The sequence below is a fragment of the Macaca fascicularis genome, chromosome 2 (assembly GCF_037993035.2).
Source record: "Macaca fascicularis isolate 582-1 chromosome 2, T2T-MFA8v1.1".
Lineage (NCBI taxonomy): Eukaryota > Metazoa > Chordata > Mammalia > Primates > Cercopithecidae > Macaca > Macaca fascicularis.
Genome location: NC_088376.1, coordinates 63,528,333 through 63,549,677, shown reverse-complemented (window position 1 = coordinate 63,549,677; position 21,345 = coordinate 63,528,333). Strand labels below are relative to the sequence as shown.

Genomic DNA, 21,345 nt, shown 5'->3' with positions numbered 1-21,345 from the left:
GAAATGAGATCATGTCCTTTGCAGGGACATGGATGGAACTGGAGGCCTTTATCCTTAGCAAACTAATGCAGGAACAGAAAACCAAATACTGCACATGTTCTCACTGATAAGGGGAAGCTAAGTGATCAGAATATATGGACACATGGCAGGGAACAACACACATGGGGCATGTCAGAGGGCAGGGATGGGAGGAGGGAGAGGATCAAGAATAATAACTAGTGGATGCTGGGATTAGTGCCTGGGTGATGGGATGATCTGTGCAGCAAACCACCATGGCACACATTTACCTATGTAACAAACCTGCACATTCTGCACATGTACCTCTGAACTTAAAACACAAGTTGGAAATAAATATAAATAAATAAAATAAAAAACAAGAAATCTTGTCTATTTTTGCTTTGGTTGCCTATGCTTTTGAGGTCTTAATCCAGAAATCTTTGCCCCGACCAATGGTCCTGCAGCATTTCCCCAAAGCTTTCTTCTAGTAGTTTTATAGTTTCAGGTCTTAGATTTAAGTCTTTATATGGATTTGATTTTTGTGTATGGTGAGAGATAGGGGTATCGTTTTGTTATCCAGTTTTCCCAGCACCATTTATTGAAAAGAGTCCTTTCCCCATTGTGTGTTCTTGGCATCTTTGTCAAAGATGAATTGACTGTAAAGACGTGGATTTATATCTGCATACTTATTTGCAGTTGTTATAGTCTATTCCTCAATTGACCCGTTTATCATCATATAATGATGTTCTTTGTCTCTTCTCATAGTTTTTGTCTTGAAATCTATTTTGTCTAATATAAGTATAGCTACTCTTGCCCTTTTTTTTAGTTTCCACTGACATGGAATACCTTTTTCCATCCATTTATTTTCAGTCTTTGTGTGTTTTTATAGGTGAACTGTGTGTGTTTTTATAGGTGAACTGTGTTTCTTATAGGCACCAAGTCTGTGTTGGGTCTCTTTTTCTGATCCATCCAGCTATTCTATGCTTTTTAATTGGAGAATTTAGTCCATTTACATTCAATGTTACTACTGATAAATAAGAACTTACCCCTGCTTTTTGTTATTTGATTTTTGCTTTGTGACCTCTCTTCCTTATCTTCTTCCTTCTTGTCTTTCTTTTAGTGAAGGTAATTTTCTCTTGCAGTATGATTTCTTCTCTTGCTTTTTATTTTTTGTGTATCTGTTGTGTGTTTTTTGGTTTGAGGTTACCATGAGGCTTGCAAATATCATCTTATAACGCATTATTTTAAGCTAACAACAACTTAACACTGATTACATAAACAAACTAGCAAAAAGAAAGTAAAAGCTCTACACTTTTACTTCATCCCCTGCTTTTTAACTATTTGTTATTTCTATTTACTGTACTGTATATGTCTTGAAAAGTTGATGTAGTTATTATTTTTAATTGGTTCATCATTTAGTCTCTCTACTTAATAGTTGTTTACACAGCACAGTTAGGGTGTTATAATCTGTGTTTTTCTATATACTTACTATTACTAGTCAGTTTTACACCTTTAGATTATTTCTTATTGTTCATCAACATCCTTTTCTTTCTGTTTGAAGTACTCCCTTTAGCATTTCTTATAGGACAGGTCTGGTGTTGATAAAGTCCTTCATTCTTTTGTTTGTCTGGGAAACTGTTTATTTCTCCTTCGTGGTTGAAGGATATTTTCACCAGATACACTATTCTAGGGTAAAAGTTTTTTTCATTCAGCACTCTAAATGTGTCATGCCACTCTCTACTGGCCAGTAAGGCTTCCACTGAAAAATCTGCTTCCAGATGTATTGGAGCTCCATTGCATGTTGTTCGTTTCTTTTCTCCTGTTGCTTTTAGGATCCTTTCTTTATCCTTGACCTTTAGGAGTCTGATTGTTAAATGCCTAGTAGTTTTCTTTGGGCTAAATCTGCTGGTGTTCTATAACCTTCTTGTACTTGGATATTGATAGCTTTCGCTAGGTTTGGGAAATTCTCCTTTTCCTTTGAATAAGCTTTCTACCCCTATCTTGTTCTCAACCTCCTCTTTAAGGCCATTTAACTCTTAGGTTTGCCCTTTTGAGGCTATTTTCTAGACCTTATAGGTATGCTTCATTACTTTTTATTCTTTTTTCTTTTGTCTCCTCTGTGTATTTTCACATAGCCTGTCTTCAAGCTCACTAATTCTTTCTTCTGTTTGACCATTTCTGCTATTAAATGACTCTGATGTGTTCTTCAGTACATCAATTGCATTTTTCAATTCCAGAATTTTTGCCTGATTATTTTTAATTATTTCAATATCTCAGTTAAATTTATCTTATAGGATTCTGAATTTTTTCTCTGTGTTATCTTGAATTTCTTTGAGTTTACTCAACACAGCTATTTTGAATTCTTTGTTTAAAATGTCACATATCTCATCTCTCCAGGATTGCTCCTTGGTGCCTTATTTAGTTTGTTTGGTGAAGTCATGTTTTCCTGGATGGTGTTGATGCTTGTAGATGTTTGTCAGTATCTGGGCATTGAAAAGTTAGGTATTTATTGTAGTCTTCCCAGTCTGGGTTTGTTTGTGGCTGTCCTTCTTGGAAAGGCTTTTCAGGTATTTGAAACGACTTGGGTGTTGTGATCTAAGTTGTATCTGTATTAGGGGAAACTCAAAGCCCAGTAATGCTGTGGTTCTTGGGCACTCATAGAGGTACCACCTTGGTGGTCTTGAATAAGATCTGGAAGAATTATCTGGATTACCAGGCAGAGACTCTTGTTCTCTTCCCTTACTTTCTCCCAAACAGAGTCTCTCTCTCTCTCTCTCTCTGTGCTGAGCCTCCTGGAGCTGGGGGTGGGGTGACACAAGAAACCCCTGTGGCCACCACCATTGGGACTGTGTTGGGTCAGACCTGAAGCCAGCACAGTATAGAATCTTGCTCAAGGCTTGCTGTTACCCACTACCTGGCTACTACCTATGTTTGCTCAAGGACCTAGAACTGTACAATCAGCAGGTGGTAAAGCCAGACAGGCTTGTGTTTCTCAAACCATGAGACAGAGCCCTTCCCAGTCTTCTCTCTGCTTTCCATAGGCAGAGGAGTCTCACTCTGTGGCCACCACCACCACAGGCCCACAGGGAGTACTGCCAGGCTTCCACCAATGTTCACTTAAGGCCCAAAGCCTCTTCAGTCAGCTTGTGGTGGATGTTGCCAAGCCTGGGACTCACCCTTCAGGAAAGTAGGCTCCCTGTGACCCAAGTCAGGCCAGAAATGCCATCTAAGAGCCACACCTGGAATTAGTGACCTCAAGAGCCTGCCTGGTGCTCTACCTTCCTGTGGCCCAACTGGTATCTAAGGTGCGAGACAAAGTTCCCTTTTACTTTTCCCTCTGCTTTTCTCAAGCAGAGGGAGTCTCTCATTATAGCCACTACAGCTGGGAATGTGCTGTGTCTCACCTGAAGCTGGCAATTCTCAGAGTCTCAACCACAGCCCAGAATACCTGGATATTGCTACTATTCAGGGCCCAAGGGCTCTTTAGTCAGCAAGTGATGAGGGGTCCTGCCATGGCTAAGTCCTTTTCTTCAAAGCAGCATGTTCCCTTCTGGCCCAAGGTGTGTCTAGAAATGCTGTCTAAGAGCTAGGGCCTGGAATGGGGGCCTCATGACTATGCCCATTACCCTATCCTACTGTGGCTGGGCTGGTATCCAAGATGCAAGACAAAGTCCTCTTTGCTCTTCCCTCTCCTTTCCTCAAGCGGAAAGAAGGGATCTCTCTCAGACCTGCAAGCTGTTCAGCCTGGAGTTTGGGGAGGAGTGGCGCAAGCACGCCTTTAGCTGCCCTGGCTGGTGTCTCAGTAGGTCATGTGCCACCACCAGTCCACTGGCTCTGAGCCCAGCTCAGCACTAAGACCCACTTAGCAGTTGTAGTCCTTGTGGCCTAAAATGCCTTTCAACTTTATTTAGAGCCCCAGAGCACTCCAGCACTCAATGACAAGGCTTGCCAGAACTGAGTTCAGTGAAAAGTCTCACAATCACTGCATTCTCCCTCCCCAAGCACACAGATTCTTCACACCATGCAGCCACTGTGGGGGGTACCAGGAAACCACAATTAAAGACTGTTTTTTCTTGACCTTTTCAGTGCCTCTTTCAGTAAGGTGAAGTTAATACAAGGTATTGTGAGTGGCTCACCTAATTTTTGGTTCTCATTGAAAGTGGGGGGTGTGTGTGTGTGTATCTGTGTGTGTGTGTGTAGATGTTAAATTTGGTGTTCCCATGGGGGGTGAGGAGACAATTATTGCGACCTTCTATTCTGTCATTTCACTCCACCCCTCTGCCAGTAGTAAGTGTTAGAGTCGGACGTGTGATGCCTCTAGTTTTGTTATTTTTGCTCAGGAGCGTTTTGGCTATTTAGAGTGTTTTGTGGTTCCATATAAATTTTAGAAGTTTTTTCTATTTTGTGAAGAATGTCGCTGGTATTTTGATAGAGATTGCATTGAATCTGTAAATTATTTTGGGTAGCATTGTCATTTTAACAGTATTAATTCTTCCAACCTACAAGCATGGAATATCTTTTGTTTGTGTCCTCTTCAACTGTTTTTATCAGTGTTTTATAGTTTTCTTCATATAGATCTTTCATTTCTTTAAGTTGATTCTTAGGTATTTTATTTTATTTGTAGCTATTTTAAATGGGATTGCTTTCTTGATTTCTTTTTCAGATTGTTCACTGTTGGTGTATATAAACGCTACTGATTTTTGTATGTTGATTCTGTATCCTACAACTTTATTGAGTTTTGTAATAACTTCTAACAGGTCTTTGGTGGAATCTTGAGGTTTCGCTAAGTATAAGATTATGTTATCTGTGAATGAGAGTAATTTGATTTCTTCCTTTCTAATCTGGATGCCCTTTATTTCTTTCTCTTCCCTATTGATCTGGACAGGACTTCCAGTACTCTGTTGAATAAAAGTAGTGAAAGTGGCAATTATTGTCTCACTCCAAATCTTAGAGGAAAGGCCTTCAGTTTTTTTCCAGACTAATGTTAGCTGTAGGTTTGTCATATACGACCTTTATTATTTTGAGTCGCATTTCTTCTATGCCCAGTTTGATGAGGGCTTTTGTCACAAAAGAATGTTGAATTTTATCAAATATTTTTTCAGCATTTGTTAAAATAATCATATGGTTTTTGTTCTTGGTTCTATTAATGTGACATGTCACATTTATTGATTTGTGTATGTTGAACCATCCATGCATCCACGGGATGAATCTCACTTGATAATAGTGAATTATCTTTTTGATGTGTTGTTTTTCTTTAGTGTATTTACAGATACAGTTTTTTAAAAAACTAGAAAGCCAAATTCAATAACACATCAAAAAATTAATTAGATTATTCTTAAGATATTTAGAATTATAATTATTGAGAATAAATTTCATTTATCTGGGAAAACACAGATCACAGGTAGCCCTGGAGCTGAGGAATCACTTTAATTTTTAGTAAAATTTGCAAGTCCACAGCTTTCTGATCAACCTTGCACTGCTCTGTAATCTCCTTTTTTTTTTTTTTTTTTTCTTTGTTGACGATCTCGTCTTCCCAGTGTCTGGGCTTCCACAGCTTCTTCCTCTTGAAGTAAGTATGAGTAAGATGTTTTAAGATTTTCACATTGCTGGTAACAATTTTTGTGGAGGTGGCAATGACAAATTTTTTGTGTGTCCTTCATAGAAGAACTCAACTGAGAACCAGAGATCCAGGCACAAGTAAGAAGCCACTGCCCAGCTGCTTCAGGAAAACCTGTTGCCTCTGTGGTGCCCAGTGGGGATCGGCAGAATGGTCCTGGGAGTGATGCTGCCTCGCAGTTTTCTCTGTGCTGACTGAAAGATTTTTGGCTGTGGCTCAACAGCTTTCAGGGCATGTCTTCAGTAGGATAATACCTATGCATTTTGCAAAGTATAACCAGCTGAGTACCTTCAACTTTATCACCACCAACTGCTTTCATATTATAACAGTTGCAAAGACCTTCTCCTTTTTCTTTTCAATCTTTGATTTACTAGCTGAATACTTCCTCTTGTACATAATCTTTCCTCAATACATAGCAGATTGGGAATATCTGCCAATTCCTCTGATGAAGACAGGACTTCAGCTGCAATGAGGTTTCCCCTGCTTGGCCTTTTTGTTACCCTTTTTTATCTTGCCATTAGCATCAGCCTTCTTGGCTTAAAGTTTCTTCTCCTTAGTATCCACTTTCTCAACTTTTTCACCCACCGTCTTGCAAGATGGGAAAGAGAACTTGCTAGCACTTTATTGAGGATTTTTTTTCCTGTGTCTATTTTCATAAGGGATATTGGCCTGTAGTTTTCCTTTTGTTGTGTCCTTCTCTGATTTGGTATCAGGGTAACGCTGGCCTCATAGAATGAGTTTGGAAGTATTCCCTTCTCTTCCATTTTTTTGAAGAGTTTGAGTAGAATTGGTATTAGTTCTTCTTTAAATGTTTAGTAGAATTCAATAGTGAAGCTATGAGGTCCTAGGCTTTTCTTTGATGGTACACTTTTTATTACAGCTTTGTTCTCATTTCTCATTATTAGTTTGTTGAGGTTTTCTATTTTTTCATGGTTCAATCTTGGTAGGTTGCTGTATCCAAGAACGTATCCATTTCTTCTAGGTTTTCAAATTTGTTGGCATATAGTTATTCATAATTATCTCTAATGATCCTTTGCATTTGTGTAGTCTCAGTTGTTTCTGATTATTTATTTAGCCCTTCACTCTTTTTTCTTCTTAGTCTAGTTAATGGTTTGGTGATTTTGTTTATCTTTTTTAAAAAAAAAACCTTTTTATTTCTTTGATCTTCCATAATTTTTTTTTAGTTTCAATTTCATTTATTTCTGCTCTAATCTTTATTTCCTTCCTTCTACTAATTTTGATTTTTGTTTGTTTTTGCTATTCTACTTCCTTGAGGTGCATCATTAAGTTGTTTATTTGAGGTTGTTCTACTCTTTTGATATAGGTGTTTATTGCTATAAACTTCCCTCTTAGTGCTGCTTTGTTTCATCCCACATATTTTGGTATACTGTATTCTCCTTTTCGTTAACTTCAAATATGTTTAATTTCCTTCTTAATTTATTCATTGATCCATTTGTCATTCAGGAGCATGTTGTTTAATTTCCACTTGTTTGTGAAGTTTTTGAGGTTTCTCTTATTATTGATTTCTAGTTTTATTCCACTGTGATCAGAGATGGTAATTTTAAAAATTATTTTTACTTTATTTTTTTTTAGAGACAGGGTCTTGCTCTGTTGCCCAGGCTGGAGTGCAGTGGTATGATCATGGCTCACTGCTGCCTGAAGCTTCCAGGCTCAAGTGATCCTCCCACTTCAGCCCCTCAAGTAGCTGGGACTACAGGCAGGTGCCATTGTGCGTGGCTAATTTTGTTTAATTTTTGTAGAGATGGAGTCTCACTATATCGCCCAGGCTGCTCTCAAACCCCTGGGCTCAAGTGATCCTCCCATCTCAGGCTCCCGAAGTATTGGGAATGTGGGGATGAGTCACCTCACCGGGCCAGGAAAGATACTTGATATGATTTCTACTGTTTAAAATTTGTTCAGACTTGTTTTGTGTTCTAAGATACGGTCTGTTTTGGAGACTGTTCCATGTGCTGTTAAACAGAATATGTATTCTGCAGCAGTTGAGTAAAATATTTGGTAAATAAGTTAGGCCTATTAGGTTTAGTGTGTAGTTTAACTCCAATGTTTCTTTGTTGATTTTCTGTCTGGATAATCTGTCCATTACTCACAGTAGAGTACTAAAGTCCCCCACTATTATTGTATTGTGATCTATCTCTCCCTTTAGATATATTAATTTTTTAAAATATACTTGGGATCTCCTGTTTTGGGTGCATAGATATTTATAATTGTTAATCCCCTTGCCAATTTGACTCCTTTATTATTATATAGTGACCTGCTTTGTCTCTTCTTACAGTCTTTGATTTGTAGTCTGTTTTATCTGATATAAGTAGAGCTACTCCTGCTCTTTGTTTTGTTTCCAGTTGCATAGAATCTCTTTTTCCACCTCTTCACTTTCAGTCCATGTATATTTTTATAGGCGAAATTGGTTTCTTGTAGGTAGCATGTAGCCGAGTCTTGGTTCTTTATACATTCAGCCACCCTATGCCTTTTAATCAGAGAAGTGAGCCCATTTATATTCAGTGTTACTATTGGTAAGCAAAGACTTACTACTGCCATTTTGTTTCTTATTTTCTGGTGGTTTTGTACCTTCTCTCCTCTTACGTCCTTTCTTGCTGTCTTCCTTCATGGCTAAGTGATTTTCTCTGGTAGTATTTTTAATTCATTGCTTTTTATTTTTAGTGTATCTATTATAGGTTTTTGTGTTGTGGTTACCTTGAGGATTATAAAAACCACTTTGCAGACATAAGAAGTTATTTTATAGAGATGATAAAATATCTTAGATCTCAAAAAATAGAATAAAAACAAAGAAAATAATTTTTTAAAAATTTTACATGTTAACTCCACCCCCTCCCCATTTTGACTTTTAGTCATCTCAATTTATGTGTTTTTTTTTTTTTTTTTTTTTTGAGACGGAGTCTCGCTCTGCCACCCAGGCTGGAGTGCAGTGGCTGGATCTCAGCTCACTGCAAGCTCCGCCTCCCGAGTTCACGCCATTCTCCTGCCTCAGCCTCCCAAGTAGCTGGGACTACAGGCGCCCGCCACCTCGCCCGGCTAGATTTTTGTATTTTTTAGTAGAGACGGGGTTTCACCGTGTCAGCCAGGATGGTCTCGATCTCCTGACCTCGTGATCCGCCCGTCTCAGCCTCCCAAAGTGCTGGGATTACAGGCTTGAGCCACCGCGCCCGGCAATTTATGTGTTTTAAATTATCTATCACTTGACAGGTTACTGTCACTATTATTGCTTGAAACACACATGTGGTTTATCCTTCCCTTTCCTTCCTTGTTATTATCTTGAGTAATAAAGTCAATACAAATTGTATTTAAATTATCCCTAAAAGGAGTTAGCATTTTAAGGGTGCCAAGATCAATGATTTGCCAGAATACCCTTTGGATCACTTCACATGTCACAAGAGTGCCTCCAAGAGGACTGACTGAAATCCAGCGAGAAGACAGAGATATATGGCCCTGCTCACATTTCAAAACAGAGCCTATAATCCTGGCGTGTGGTATTACTAAAGATTTCTGTGGCAAAATTTAACTACTCTTAAAGAGTTTTCCATTCTAATGACTATCTCGATAATAAATGCAGGGTATTTTTTTCCTCTTTTCATGTCACAAGCAGGAGCATAAGAAAAAAGTAAGAAGATAAATATAAAACAACAGGTATTTCTTATCCCTATAAATTAAATAGCTCTTCTAGGTCACTTGGGTACTGATATTTTTCTACTACTCTAAATGGTCCGATGATATCCTTGACTTAACCAAATAGTAGTGTTACTAGTCATTAATTGACTTGATCTGTCTACAAGTTAAACGTTTCCTCTGATGCTTCTATTTATAAGTAGAACTAAAAACCTGGGAAGTCTAATTTGGGATCAGTATGGTAGCTATGTTCTGCCATGTAGAACATCAAGTTTGATTAGGCAGATCTTAGGGTTGTAGCCAAAAAGCAAGGGCACAAGACATTCTAATATCTAATGGGCACTAAAGATGGTCTAACACTTACCAGGCTCATATTCTCATTAGTTATATGAACAGTAACTTTTAACAGGCCCTAATGAAACTGTTGGGATAAGCATATAGGTGAAAGACAAGGGATTCCAGGATTCAACACTGTGGAAAGGAAGAAGAAAAACATTAAAAGATTTGTTGTCAAAGATTTTGTCTGAAGTCCATCATAAGGTAACCAGTGGTAACTAAGTGTAAATGGCACACAAGGAACTATAAACCTTTGACTTCACAGGCATCTGGAGAATCCGTTGAAATTTTATTTGAGAAGTTCTCCAAGAGACTTCAGGGTTTTGTATAACATGGTGACAGACTATAAATAGAAATCTGATAAATCCTATGAGGTGTGTATTTCAAGACTAAATCCCATGCCTTAGAAGTGTTTGATCTTACACTATCTTTTAATTCATGTTACACAATTATAATCATGTGTGTATACATGGTACCATATATCACATATAACCTATGCTCAGTAATAAAGAAAAACAACTAATAAATGCAACAGAATCCTTATATGAGATTATCCAAGGCAGTCGTCCGTTTTAGGACATTAGTCTGTTTTCATTAAAATTATTAAAGACACTTATATTCATGAGAATTAATTTTCACCAGTCTGATTAGCACTACTATTCTCATATTTCGAAACAGAACCTATAATTCAGGTGTGTGGTATTACTGCAGAAAGAATTATATCATTTTCATAAATACAAAAAGGGCTCTATTTAATGCATTTGCCCTTTGTTATTTCCATATTTAACTACTTTTACTCTAAATATTACAATTACTTTTTGTTTCAAATGATTAGATGCACATGTGTCTTACAAGAAAAACTTTCTAACGGTATCCTCTGAAAGCTAATGGGCTACTACTCAAGAAGTACTGAGGTTGGAAAAACCACCTGATGGGAATATTGGAAGTGAAAATTCCAGCACAAAATGGATGGTTGATCTAGGTAATATTTATACTTTCTCCCAATTCTGAAATATCATGAATATGAAACAATTCTTACAAGTCTTGAAAAGGGCAGAGGCATTGGGAATGAAAAGTAGGCAAATGTGAGAGACTCTGTGAAGATACTTAATCATTACAATTTGGCATTGATTGAGTGTGGGATGCAAAAGAAAAGGATGAAAAATCAAAGTTACTTAATGTTTTCAGTTCAAGTAACTGTGTAGCACCATTAGCAGAAATAAAAAAGGATTAAAAATGAAGAGTTCTCTTTTTTCCTTGTTTTGATTGTAAGGGAATCCCCCTGAACAGGGTGACTAAAAAGAGAGAAGCTAACCCAGTAGTTCTGTTTTGTCTGTTGGTGTCAGAAATTGTTCCAAAAGGTCAGTCCAGATAGGTCAGGAAACTCCAATCCTCCTGACTGGACCTCAAGGGGGAAGGCCCTGAGAAGGAGACTAGTAGAAGGGAAACAGAGTATCTGGCAAATGGGCTAAAATTCAGAAACAGAGGAAGAATAGTTAATGGAGACAATCTGCCTCTTTGAGAATTGATTCAAGAACGAGGACAGGCTTGATCCTTCAAGGAGCTAGGGAAAGCAGTGGCAGAGTACGTGAGATTTAAGCTAACACCAAAAAACTCAGAATAGACTTTGCATGCTCAATGGAGCCAGTCTTGGTGAAGAATGCCATAAACAAAACAGTATTTGAGAAAATTCAAGAGGAAAACCAGAAGCAGAGAGAAACCCAGGAAAGTAGTACATACCTCTATTCAGAAAGTAATATGGAACTGGGTATTACTGGCTTGTTCAATGTTGTCCTTGAAATATTAATTATTTGGTACATTTTTTCAAGTAAGAAATCTATAACAATAAATTTACACACTCATTCCTTTTTTTTTTTTTTTTTTTTTTTTTAACGCAGGGTCTCACTCCTGTCACCCAGGCTCGAGTGCAGTGGTGCGATCATGGCTCACTGCAGCCGATCCTCCCACCTCAGCCTCCCGAGTAGCTAGGACTATAGGCGCATGCCACCATGCCTGGCTAATTTTTTCTGTTTTTTGTTTTCTGTTTTGTAGAGACAGGATTTCACCATGTTGCTCAGGCTGGTCCCAAACTCCTGGGCCCAAGCGACCCACCCGCCTCGGCCTCCCAAAGTGCTGGGATTACAGTCATGAGCCACCATGCCCAGCTGACATGTGGTACTTTGAAGTGTTGCATGATATATGATCTATTACTGTGATGCCTAATTAACCCTTAAGTCTGTTCTTATCTTTTTTTTTTTTTTTTTTTTTTTTTTTTTGAGACGGAGTCTCGCTCTGCCGCCCAGGCTGGAGTGCAGTGGCCGGATCTCAGCTCACTGCAATCTCCGCCTCCCGGGTTCACGCCATTCTCCTGCCTCAGCCTCCCGAGTAGTTGGGACTACAGGCGCCCGCCACCGCGCCCGGCTAGTTTTTTGTATTTTTTAGTAGAGACGGGGTTTCACCGTGTTAGCCAGGATGGTCTCGATCTCCTGACCTCGTGATCCGCCCGTCTCGGCCTGGGAGATTGTGGGATTACAGGCTGTAAGTGCTGGGATTACAGGCTTGAGCCACCGCGCCCGGCTGTTCTTATCTTAATGGTGAAACCACCTTATAATGAGCTCTGTTGGGCCAGATTTAGTGGTTGTCAAAGTGTATTCTAGGAACTGAAACATCATTAGCATCATCTGAGCTCTTGTTAGAAATTCACATCTTCAAAGGCTATCCCAAATTTACTGAAACCCTGGGGATAGAGGCCACCAATCTGGTTTTTAACCTTCCAGGTGATTCTAATGCATTCTGAAGTTTGCAAACCATTCCCTTGGGCATTTCAGAACGCGACCTCTTCAGAGATTCAGCTGAGATCAGTGTGATAGGCCAGGGGTCTATCTAGAATGGTCAACTAGAAATCACAGGGGTTTACAGCTAGGCAGGGCTGGAATCCAACTAGGGTTCTAGCACCTGCTAGTTGTGTAGGGTCTTGAGCAAATTGCTTCTTTTAACCTCAGGTTCCTCATACAGAAAATGGAAATGCCTGCCTTTAAAAGTTGCTATGCACAGTGAAGTTTATGTACCTCCATGGTAATTAGGAGTGCTAGCTCTGGTGTCATGCCCAGTTCAAATGCCAGCTATTGTGTGATCTTGGGAAAATTACCAAACTTCTTTGTTCTTCATTTTATCATCTGTAAAGTGAGTATACTTAACTCATAGGGTGGTGGTGAGGATTCAATGAGTTAACATACATATATTGCATACATACATTATCTATATAAAGTATTTTATTATTATTACTTGTATTCCTTTTGTATTTCTGCTATTATAGGCAGGTAATAGTTATTGAGCACTTAGATGGCAGTCTCTTTTTCTTTCTTTCTTTTTTTTTTTTTTTGAGACAGAGTCTTTCTCTGTTGCCCAGGCTGAAGTGCAGTGGCACGATCTCGGCTCACTGCAACCTCCGCCCCTCGGGTTCGAGTGATTCTCCTTCTGCCTCAGCCTCCCGAATAGCTGGGGTTACACATGCTTTTTATGCCTGCCAGGCCAGGCGCAGTGGCCCACGCCTGTAATCCCAAAACTGTGGGAAGCCGAGGCAGGTGGATCATTTGAGATCAGGAGTTCAAGACCAGCCTGGCCAACATGGTGAAACCCCGTCTCTACTAAAATACAAAAATTAGCTGGGTGTGGCAGCTCGCGCCTACTCGGGAGGCTGAGGCAAGAGGTGAATCACTTGAACCCAGGAGGCAGAGGTTGCAGTGAAATTGCGCCACTGCACTCAAGCCTAGGCAACAGAGCGAAACTCCGTCTCAAAAAAAAGAAGACTGACTGCCACATAAGTGCTCATTAACTATTACCTGCCTATAATGGCAGAAATATAAAAGACATACAAATAACTATAATAAAATACGTAGATAAAATACCTAAACCTAGAATACAGTACGTACTGCATATTTGGTAACAACTGTCATCACTGTCATTATAGAATTTTTTCCTGTAAAGTATAAGGTTATAAAATGTTCCAATACATGGATATTGCCTCATACTTCCATGTATTCTTTACATTCTAATGTCTTGCCTCCCCTCTGAATAACCTCTGTGGATTATATCAATGCCAATTTCATTGTTTTGATAGTGTACTACAGTTATACAAGATGATACCATTGGGAGAGACTCGGTAAAGGACATATGGGATCTCCTTGTACATTTTTTTGTTACTCCTGTGAATCTGTAATTAGTTTAAAATAAAAAGTTTAAACAACAAAAAAAGATAGGGGTAGGGAGCTTGCCTGAAATGAGAACTATTGGGCCTGGAGGCTGGGCCTGTAATTGTTTTTCTCCAATGAAATAGTTAAAACTAAGTGTTTTGTTTTGTTTTGTTTGTTTGTTTTTTTAAAAAAACTAAGCTAAAGAAAAACTAGATGCATCCCTCTCAATCAAGTTAACATCAATGGTCAGGTGCAGTGGCTCACGCCTGTAATCCTAGCACTTTGGGAGGCCAAGGCAGGTGGGTCATTTGAGGTCAGGAGTTTGAAACCAGCCTGGCCAACACAGTGAAACCATGTCTCCACTAAAAATACAAAAAAGTTAACCGGGCATGGTGGCAGGCACCTGTAACCCCAGCTACTCAGAGGCCGAAGCAAGAGAATCGCTTGAACTTGGGAGGCGGAGATTGCAGTAAGCGGAGATCACCCCACTGCACTCCAGCCTGGGCAACAGAATGAGACTCTGTCTCAAAAATAGTAATAATAACAACATCAATGGCTAGGCTTTTAATTCATCATCTTTTACCAGGGGCTTCAGTCAAAATTATCTGCCTATAATAGCAGAAATAGAAATAACAATAATAATTTTAAAACACTTTACATAGATAAAACGCCTAGACCTAGAATATGGTAGGTGCTCAATATTTGGTAATAATTGTTTCTCCAGGCTCCCCAAGTTATAAGTCAGAAAAGTCTGGCAATGAAAATGAATGAATGAAGTCTCTACTACCTGATCAACTTTGTTTTCCAGAGAAAATAAAGGTGTATTACCAAAGTCTTAATATTTTTCTCTCAAAAAAGCAGGAGTCCAACCGTAACAAAATCAATTATATTTTAGTAAGATTTAGCAACATATAAAATTCCTGAGGCCAGGAATAGTACCACGCCTGTAATCCTAGCACTTTGGGAGGCCAAGGCGGGTAGATCACAAGGTCAGGAGTTTGAGACCAGCCTGACCAACATGGTGAAACCCCGTCTCTACTAAAAATACAAAAATTAGCTGGGTGTGGTGGTGAGTGCCTGTAATCCCAGTTACTTAGGAGACTGAGGCAGGAGAATTGCTTGAACCCAGGAGGCAGAGGTTGCAGTGAGCCGAGATCACTGCACTCCAGCCTGGGAAACAGAGTGAAACCCTGTTTCAAAATTAAAAAAAAAAAAATTCCTTCTCTTTTCAGCCAACACTAACTATCCAGCCTTTTGCTCCGGAAATCAAACATAATCTCAGGTATTCCCCCAAACAGTAACAGAGAACCATAGGATCCATATTACAAAGAAAGATTCTATAATCTTCAGTTTAATGCATGTATCATGAGAAGAGTCTAAACTGCTTAACTCACAATTATAATTATTTTTGAGATTGCATTTGATCAACCAAAATCCTGTATAAGTCTTCACAAATCCTTTCACAAATGTCTGTTGCAGAACAGAGTTTCTCTATTCAGAAAGTGACTCAGAGAATTTCATGACACACTGAAAGCAAGTATCTCCATAATATTTTAGACTTTCCCAATACCAAGAGTGATTACAAGTCAGAAGATCATTACCTAACACCAAATAGCCTATTGCAAAACAGGTCTCAGATACAGAATAGGTTTTCTGGTGTTTGGTTATAACAACTATACTTCATATACACAAAAAAGTGTCTTTGTTAAATAGTCTGCGTTAGTCATGAACTAAATGTTTGTGTTCCCCCAAAATTTATGTTGAAATCTTAACCCCCATGTGATGGCGTTAAGGGTGAGGTTTGAGGGAAGTAATTAGGTCATGAGGGTGAGGCCCTCATGAATGGGATTAGTGCCCGTATAAGAGAAATGAGAGCTTGCTTCCTGGCTACTATCCAACATACAAGGATACAATAAGTAGATAGCCATCTCCAAACCGGGAAGTGAATTCTCACCACATACCAGATCTGCCTTAATAATGGACTTCACGTCCTCCCTAACTGTGAGAAGTATTTGTTGTTTAAGCCACTCAGTTTGTGATAATTTATCACATCCCAAATTAAGATAATATTGAAATGGTTATTAATAATTCTGCATTTTACTTCCTTAGTCCAGCAAGTAAAATTGAAACCTCCTAATCAGTTAGATCTACTATATCTTGCTAATTCAATTACCAATCAGCATGTAGAGCTATTACCAACTCCCTGAAGGACTTCTTTGCCAATTTGATAAATTATGTATCTTCTATCTGGGAAGAACCGGAAGTACAGACACTAAACATATAAACTTGGCAAATGAGTAGTGACAATTTCAAGTAATAAATGTAAGCCAATAGACTACCTAAGAATTATAATTAAGGATAATTGTTTAACAAAGTGTGTCACAACTACTTTTAAATACGCAGGGGTTGGCCGGGCGCGGTGGCTCAAGCCTGTAATCCCAGCACTTTGGGAGGCCGAGATGGGCGGATCACGAGGTCAGGAGATCGAGAGACGATCCCGGCTAACACGGTGAAACCCCGTCTCTACTAAAAAAAATACAAAAAAAATAGCCGGGCGAGGTGGCGGGCGCCTGTAGTCCCAGCTACTCGGGAGGCTGAGGCAGGAGAATGGCGTAAACCCGGGAGGCGGAGCTTGCAGTGAGCTGAGATCCGGCCACTGCACTCCAGCCTGGGTGACAGAGCAAGACTCCGTCTCAAAAAAAAAAAAAAAAAAAAAATACGCAGGGGTTTTTTCCCTGAAATGTATGTCTGATTTATTCCCTAAACTTTTCACCCCAGAATGAGCATGATACCAAATCAAGAATTTATATTAATAGAAGGAACTCAGTAAACTAGAAGCAATAACGACTCAATCTACAATTTTGTGTGTGTGTGTGTGTGTGTGTGTGTGTGTGTGTGTGTGTGTGTTGGATCACCAGGCAGTAAACTCCCCTGCAGGTGGGCTGAGCCTCAGGGGGGTCTCCTGTTCTCTGTGCTCCCCCACACAGCAGCCTCCCTCCCGGAGTCTGTGGCAGCCACAGGAGGAACAGACTAGGAGGGGCTGCCACAGTTGTTCACTTGGGCAGGAAGTCAGAGGACTCGGACACCAGCTTCCCATTGCAGGTCTCTATCTTCTTCACAACCACGGCCCTGGTGGAGCTGGTGCAGCTGAAGGAGCTGGAGTCTGTGCTAGAGCCAAAGCAGGAGCCCAGGCCATAGCTAAGGCCAGGGCTTGTGAGGCCCACATAGGCCAAGTTCAGACCACCTGCATAGCCGCTGGTTGTCTTCGTATGGATACCTATGTTCTGCATCCCAGACTCCAGCCAGCTCTCCTAGCCCTCCAGCAGCTTTCTGTAGGTGGCGATCTCCATGTCCAGGGCCAAGTTGACGTTCCTCAGCTCCTGGTACTCATGCGCTGCAGTGTGGCCTCCAGCTCGGACAGTTTAGCATTGACATCCTTAATGGCCAGCTCCCCACGCTGCTCAGCATCTGTGACAGCGGCCTCCAGGGAAGCCCTCTGGCCTTTGAGGCCCTCAATCTCAGCCCGGAGCTGGCTGATATTCTGGTTCATCTTGGAGATCTCAGTCTTTGTATGCCGCAGGTCATCCCCGTGCCTCCTAGCCAGCATCTGTAGCTCCAAATACTTGATCTGGTACGTGCTCTCAGCCTCAGCCCAACTGCAGTTGGCAACCTCCTCGTGCTGCGTCTTGACCTCAACAACGATGCTGTCCATGTCCAGGGAGCAGCTGTTGTCCACGGATAGCACCACAGACATGTTGGAGATTTGGGACTGCAGCTCCTGGATTGCCACTTCATACAGTCGGCCCTTCCAGATGAGACTCCAGCTCTACCTTGTTCACGTAAGTTTCATCTACATCCTTCTTGATGAGGACAAATTCATTCTCCATCTCTGTACACTTATGGATCTCATCCTCATACTTGTTCCTGAAGTCCTACACCAGCCCCTGCATGTTGCCAAGCTCCGCTTCCAGCTTCAACTTCTCCTGGCTCCAGCTGCTGCCGAAGGTTGTTGATACAGTTCCCGAACATGTTGTCCACGCTGCTTCCAGCCATCTTCGCTGCTGCAGAAGGCTCCACTTGGTCTCCAGCATCTTGTTCTGCTGCTCCAGGAACCATACTTTGTCTATGAAGGAGGCAAACTTGAGGGTCTTGATCTGCTCCTCCTCCTGGGTGTGGACAGCCTGGATGTTGGAGTCCACCTCAGGGTTAAGGGGGCTCAGCAGGCTCTGGTTGACCGTGATGGTGGTGATACCTCCCATGCTGCTGGCCCCACCATAGCCTCTGCCCAGGCCACCCCAGAAGCTTCTGCTCCCCACGAGGGAGAGAAGTTAGAGGAGCTGGTGCAGACACTGGACCCACTCATATAGAGGTGGCTGCTGAAAGCCTGGGCCAAAGGTGGACACCTTATAGGACTTCTGGGTCACCCTGATGGACATGGCGGAGGCAGGCAGGCTGAACCAGGTGGAGATTCCAGAAGGAGTGGAGAAGCTGCTTATTGATCTCAATCCACATTTTTATCAAGAGGTGTTAGCTTGTTTTTCAATTTAAGTGGAGGCCTGTGGCATTTCTGTAATACTTAAAGGCATTTTTTCTGGTTTTCCTGACTCCTACTTTCGGGGCATACGTTCTTGCATTTGACAAATAGTTCCTGAGTACTTATGTGCCAAGTACTATTAGGTGCTGGGTATACAGTAGTGAACAAAACAACTATGCTTCTTAACTTCAGAGAGCTTACTGTCTAGGGAGGAAGACAGATTTTAGATAAATAAAATCATAAATTGCGGTTATTTCCTATTTGTATTGCATCTTTCTGAGTTGGTAACTAATTGCAACCCTTTTTTAGGAGTCTTCTGCAGAGAGAAAACTCGGGTTGTTGTTTAATCATCAGAGACACTCAGTTGTAGCTGGAGACACGAAGACATGTAACGGACACTTCTATAAACTTCATCATGAAAGCTACCATGACATGTATTCCAAGAAGTAACAAAATGTTCATCTATTGATACGTTGACAAGGTAACTTTTATTCATAGGGTGGGAATTCGCTGGTAATTTGTTTTCTTGAACACTGCTTATGATAAAATCCATGATGGCACAAAATACACACATACTCCAGCTTTTCAAGTGAATTTTCTTATCCTAAACACATTTTGAAAAACATCAGTGCTCTGGTATGCAAATACAATGTTACTTCACTTAAATGACTCTTTGAGGAATAACATTTTATAATGAACATCATCATTTGTATTTAAGATCTGTTCTAAATTTATATTCAAGTTAACCTTCAGTGTGAGTTATTCCCAGGCACAGCTTCTGTTGTCCATAGCCCAGTTGATGGTCTATAAAGTATTGACGACTTTAAAGGTACTACTCTGCTTCCTAAGTTTTTACTTTCCTTTCCCCCACTACAATATCCTCTCCAAAGTGATTCCTAAAGTACTCCGGCTCTTTTCATTACCTCTCCCCCAAAGGAAACTCAGTTGTTCACATCTGTTAAACCCACTGACTTCTTCCATTTTAACTTAAAAAAAAAATTCCCCTCTGTTGGCTTTAAAAGTGTTTCCCTAAGAAACATATGCATTTTAAACATTTATCTCTGCACGTTGTTCTGCTCAAAAAATACACTAGAAAGGACCGGGAGTCAACGATTCTGAAGGAGTTTGTATCAGGGTCTCTTCTCCCTGCCTAGCCAAGTTTAAACACACCCAACGCCTCGATTCCTTGCTTCCGACCAGAGTTGCTGCTTTACATATCCCTGGACATTTGAGATGTTATTCGTTGATATTTCAATATATTTTAAGATAATTTTCCATTTCTGTTTTGTGAAATTTTTGAATACGTTCTTTTGTATCTCGTGTCATTTCTGCCTCTGGTAATGTTGTTGTCCCTGGTATCCCTGGAATTCATTTCCTTTCTCAACAGACAATATTCCCTGTCAGCTGCCACGGGCTCCGCCCTCCAGAAGTTCATACTTTGTGGTCAAGCAGCTTCTTTAACTTTCTAAGACGAATTACCTAGGAAGTGCTATTGTCCAAGGATCACCAGCTCTGCCTAAATTCCTACCTGTTGCGGGCGCTTAGTCACAGAAGATAAATCAGATACGTCTACTGGGCCCTTTCCTTTTCCACCCAGCGTTCCTGTCGCTTTCCGCTGAGCCTCCTCAACTCACGTCATCCCTGCAGGTCCTGGCCCCCAGACTCGACCCTGGACGGCAGGGAGCCCCAGCCCGGGAACGGAGCTGCGAGCGTCCGACCTGGGAAAGAGCGAAGCTCAGATCTCTCTGCAAAGCGAACAGAGAGCGCAAGGAATGCCCAGGAAGACAGGGCGCGCCCGGGGAGAGAAGAACGTTACTTTAACGCAGTCTCGACCCTGGACCCCTGCATCTAGGGCTTCCCGGACGAGTGATGCAAAACAACTCGCCCTGCTGCGTTCCCCGGCCTCTCCTTCCCCTTGCTGGTTTCCCCTGAAGTGTACTTCTCTGTCGCTTCCTCCCCATCTCTCCGAAGGCACGTGGTCCTTCCCTGCCTACCCCAGCCGCACCCCTCCCGGCCCCGAGCCGGCTCCTCCCAGCGTCGTTCGCTTCCCCTTTCCGTTCGCTCTTTCCGCCCCGGCTCTCCATCGCCCCTTCCCATTGGTCGAACGCACCGGAGCCTGGTTGGCCAATGGGCGAGCTGGGCTGGAGGCGATGGGCGTGGCCGCAGCTCCGGGGCCCTCAGATCGAGGCTGCCTCCCCCTCTCAGCCGGCAGCACATTCCGCCGCCGTTGCCGCCGCCCGGCCCCACAGTTGTCTTTGCCGGAGCTGCAGTCGCGCTGGGGTTAGGGCGGGGGGGCGGGCGGGGAGAGGAGAAGGCCGCGGCGGAGGCAGGTGAGAGGAGGAAGGAAGCGGCGGCGCGGCGAGCACAGCAGCTCAGGCGGCGACCCGGTTCCTGGGAGTGTCGGTGCGGCGCGGTGGTTGGGGCGGATCCCGCGGGGCCCGGGCGGGGGAAGGAGTCACCGGCCCGGCCATGGCGGACAACGAGAAACTGGACAACCAACGGCTCAAGAATTTCAAGAACAAAGGCCGCGACTTGGAGGTAAACTGCTGGACGACGCCGGAGGGGTGGGGGCCGTGGGCCTGGGGCCGGTCTCCGCCGGGACCCCGAGTGTGGGGAGTAGGGGCGGGAGCCGCCTCCGGGCCTCGGGGAATGGCGCTGGGGGCCGGCCCGTCCGTGACGCCTCTGCTAGCGCGCCGGGAAGTTTATGTCGGGCCTGCTCCGCCTCCGCCGGGGAGCGAGGTGCCCGGGTACGGCCGGCGCGGCCTAGGCCTGCCCGGCAGAGCCGGCCCGGCGCGGGTGCGAGGGGTCGGGCCGCGCGGCGGGGAGGCCGGGCGCGGCGCGTGCGGAGGAGGCGTGCGTGTGCGGTCGGCGCTGCCCGGCCCGGGCCGCGGCCCTCCCTGGCAGCGGCGGAGATTCCGGCTCTCGCTCGGGCACCGACGTCTGGCGCTGCGGGAAGGAGGGCGGTGGGGGTGGGAGGGTGAGCGTGTGGCGACCGAGTGGGGCTCTGAACTTCCTCAGCGAGGCCT

At 42.4% G+C, this 21,345-nt stretch overlaps 1 protein-coding gene and 1 pseudogene across 2 annotated transcripts in view; one reads left to right on the top strand and one right to left on the bottom strand.

The window, feature by feature from the left end:
* LOC102120183 (keratin, type II cytoskeletal 8 pseudogene) overlaps window positions 1-20,294 on the bottom strand; it is a 51,099-nt pseudogene extending 30,805 nt beyond the window's left edge.
* Window positions 20,295-20,498: 204 nt separating this feature from the next.
* The window catches only part of KPNA4 (karyopherin subunit alpha 4), a 63,360-nt gene continuing 62,513 nt past the window's right edge, over window positions 20,499-21,345 (top strand). For both annotated transcript variants that reach the window (XM_005546256.4, XM_045386699.3), the window contains exon 1: window positions 20,499-20,857. In XM_005546256.4, coding sequence (XP_005546313.1) covers window positions 20,789-20,857 — 69 coding nt within the window. In that variant the 5' untranslated portion in view covers window positions 20,499-20,788. The remainder of the gene's footprint in view (window positions 20,858-21,345) is intronic.